Genomic DNA, 1,883 nt, shown 5'->3' on the forward strand with positions numbered 1-1,883 from the left:
CCAATTCCCTCGTCCAGATCATTAATATATATAGTGAACAGCTGGGGTCCTAGGACCGATCCTTGCGGTACCCCATCAGTCACTGCCTGTCACTCGGAAAACGACCCGTTTATTCCAACTCTTTGCTTTCTGTCCGCCAACGAGTTCTCGATCCAAGTCAATACCTTGCCCCCAATCCCATGTGCCTTAATTTTGCATGCTAATCTCTTATGTGGGACCTTATCGAAAGCCTTCTGAAAGTCCAAATACACCACATCCACTGGTTCTCCCTTATCTATTTTACCAGTTACATCCTCAAAAAATTCCAATAGATTAGTCAAGCATGATTTACCTTTTGTACTGTAATTATTTCATTAACAAGTGTGTTTGAGAACATTTGAAGTTCCAGCTGTAGATTTAGTTTTGAATTCTCAGATAAGCAGTTTCACTGACTGGATCGACTTTAGCGTCGCTGTTGTATTTCCCGCCCAGCAAACTACAAACACGGTCCTTGGTTGCACTTTGCTCTCAGAACCGTTTATTTGTTTTGGGGATGTGACTCGATTTCAGTCACCTCGTTCTCTGTCAAGACCTTTTCTTTTTTTTAAAGCCAGTTGGGAGTCAATCTGTTTATTCACCGGAGGTTTGCTGCAGTGTAATAACCCAGAATGGGGTTTCTTAGAGACCAGAATGTGGGCAGTTTGAACACTCTGTCCCTCTTCTCTTCTCACAGCAGGACTCCCAGTTCTGGTTTCACTCCCGCAGCAGCGCCTGTGCAAAGGATCGATCGATAATCTGTGAATCTCACTTTTACACAGATTGAGCTGGAATGTGTCCCATTACAGAATCAATGGGGATTGAATCCCGCCCGTGACAAGTTGAAATTGAATCCGAAATTAATCCTGATTGTAACAGCCTGGAATTTGCAAGGGGGAGATGTCATACAAAAGACATTTTAAAAATGTTCAGAAATCGTTGGATAATAGTGAATTTATTAACTTAATTCGCTGGTATACTGGCCTAGGAAAATATTGGCGGGCTGTTTGAAATTAAAAAATCGTTGGCGGTCTGCCTGTTGATGACAGTTATTTTCGCTCTCTTTTCATTGGCGGGAAAAGCAGACTGTGATTGGTCACTGGAAAACACCAATGAAATTCACCACAGATTGACCAATCACAAGTAGGCTGTCTTCATTCCTCCAGAAGGTATAAGAAGGGCAGATGTGGAAGGAGACTTTCATTCTTTCTCTGAACGGGCGAATTGTGGAAATGTCTGGAAGAGGAAAAACCGGCGGTAAAGCTCGGGCCAAGGCCAAGTCTCGATCATCCCGGGCCGGATTGCAGTTCCCTGTGGGCCGTGTTCACAGGCTCCTCCGAAAGGGCAACTATGCTGAGCGTGTGGGTGCCGGTGCTCCGGTCTACATGGCTGCTGTGCTCGAGTATCTGACCGCTGAAATCCTGGAGCTGGCCGGCAACGCGGCCCGCGACAACAAGAAGACCCGCATCATCCCCAGACACCTGCAGCTGGCCATCCGCAACGACGAGGAGCTCAACAAGCTGCTGGGAAAGGTGACCATCGCTCAGGGCGGGGTGCTGCCTAATATCCAGGCGGTGCTGCTGCCCAAGAAAACCAGCACTGCCAGCTCCAAGAGCAAGTAAACTGGACAAGATTCAATCTAATAACACAAAGGCTCTTTTCAGAGCCACCCACTGTATCTGTGAAAGGGCTGTTTACTGTTCTGTTCTATGGCTCACAATTATCCAAAATCTAATTTAACATGTTAAATCTTAAATTCTACTTTGAATTTAAATTGCAACAGTTTTGTCCAGTAAGTTATCTATCCATCACTCACCTGACAATCAAACACTGTCATACCGTCACAGAGTGACAGATACAATAGCTAT

General features: G+C 45.4%; 1 protein-coding gene across 1 annotated transcript; it reads left to right on the forward strand.

Annotated features, from left to right (window-relative positions):
* The first annotated feature begins 850 nt into the window (after nucleotides 1-850).
* Nucleotides 851-1,656, forward strand: LOC147088141 (histone H2A type 2-C-like). Its single transcript, XM_085977918.1, has one exon. The coding sequence runs from the start codon at nucleotides 1,200-1,202 to the stop codon at nucleotides 1,635-1,637; it is 438 nt and encodes a 145-aa protein (XP_085834044.1). The 5' UTR covers nucleotides 851-1,199; the 3' UTR covers nucleotides 1,638-1,656.
* Nucleotides 1,657-1,883: the final 227 nt, after the last annotated feature.

This window comes from Somniosus microcephalus, unplaced genomic scaffold, assembly GCF_052327205.1.
Source record: "Somniosus microcephalus isolate GS21.2 unplaced genomic scaffold, FLI_Smic_1.0 unresolved_chr5, whole genome shotgun sequence".
Classification (NCBI taxonomy): Eukaryota; Metazoa; Chordata; class Chondrichthyes; order Squaliformes; family Somniosidae; genus Somniosus; species Somniosus microcephalus.

Coding starts and splice junctions, on each gene's coding strand:
- LOC147088141 (XM_085977918.1), top strand. CDS start 1,200: ATGTGGAAGGAGACTTTCATTCTTTCTCTGAACGGGCGAATTGTGGAA.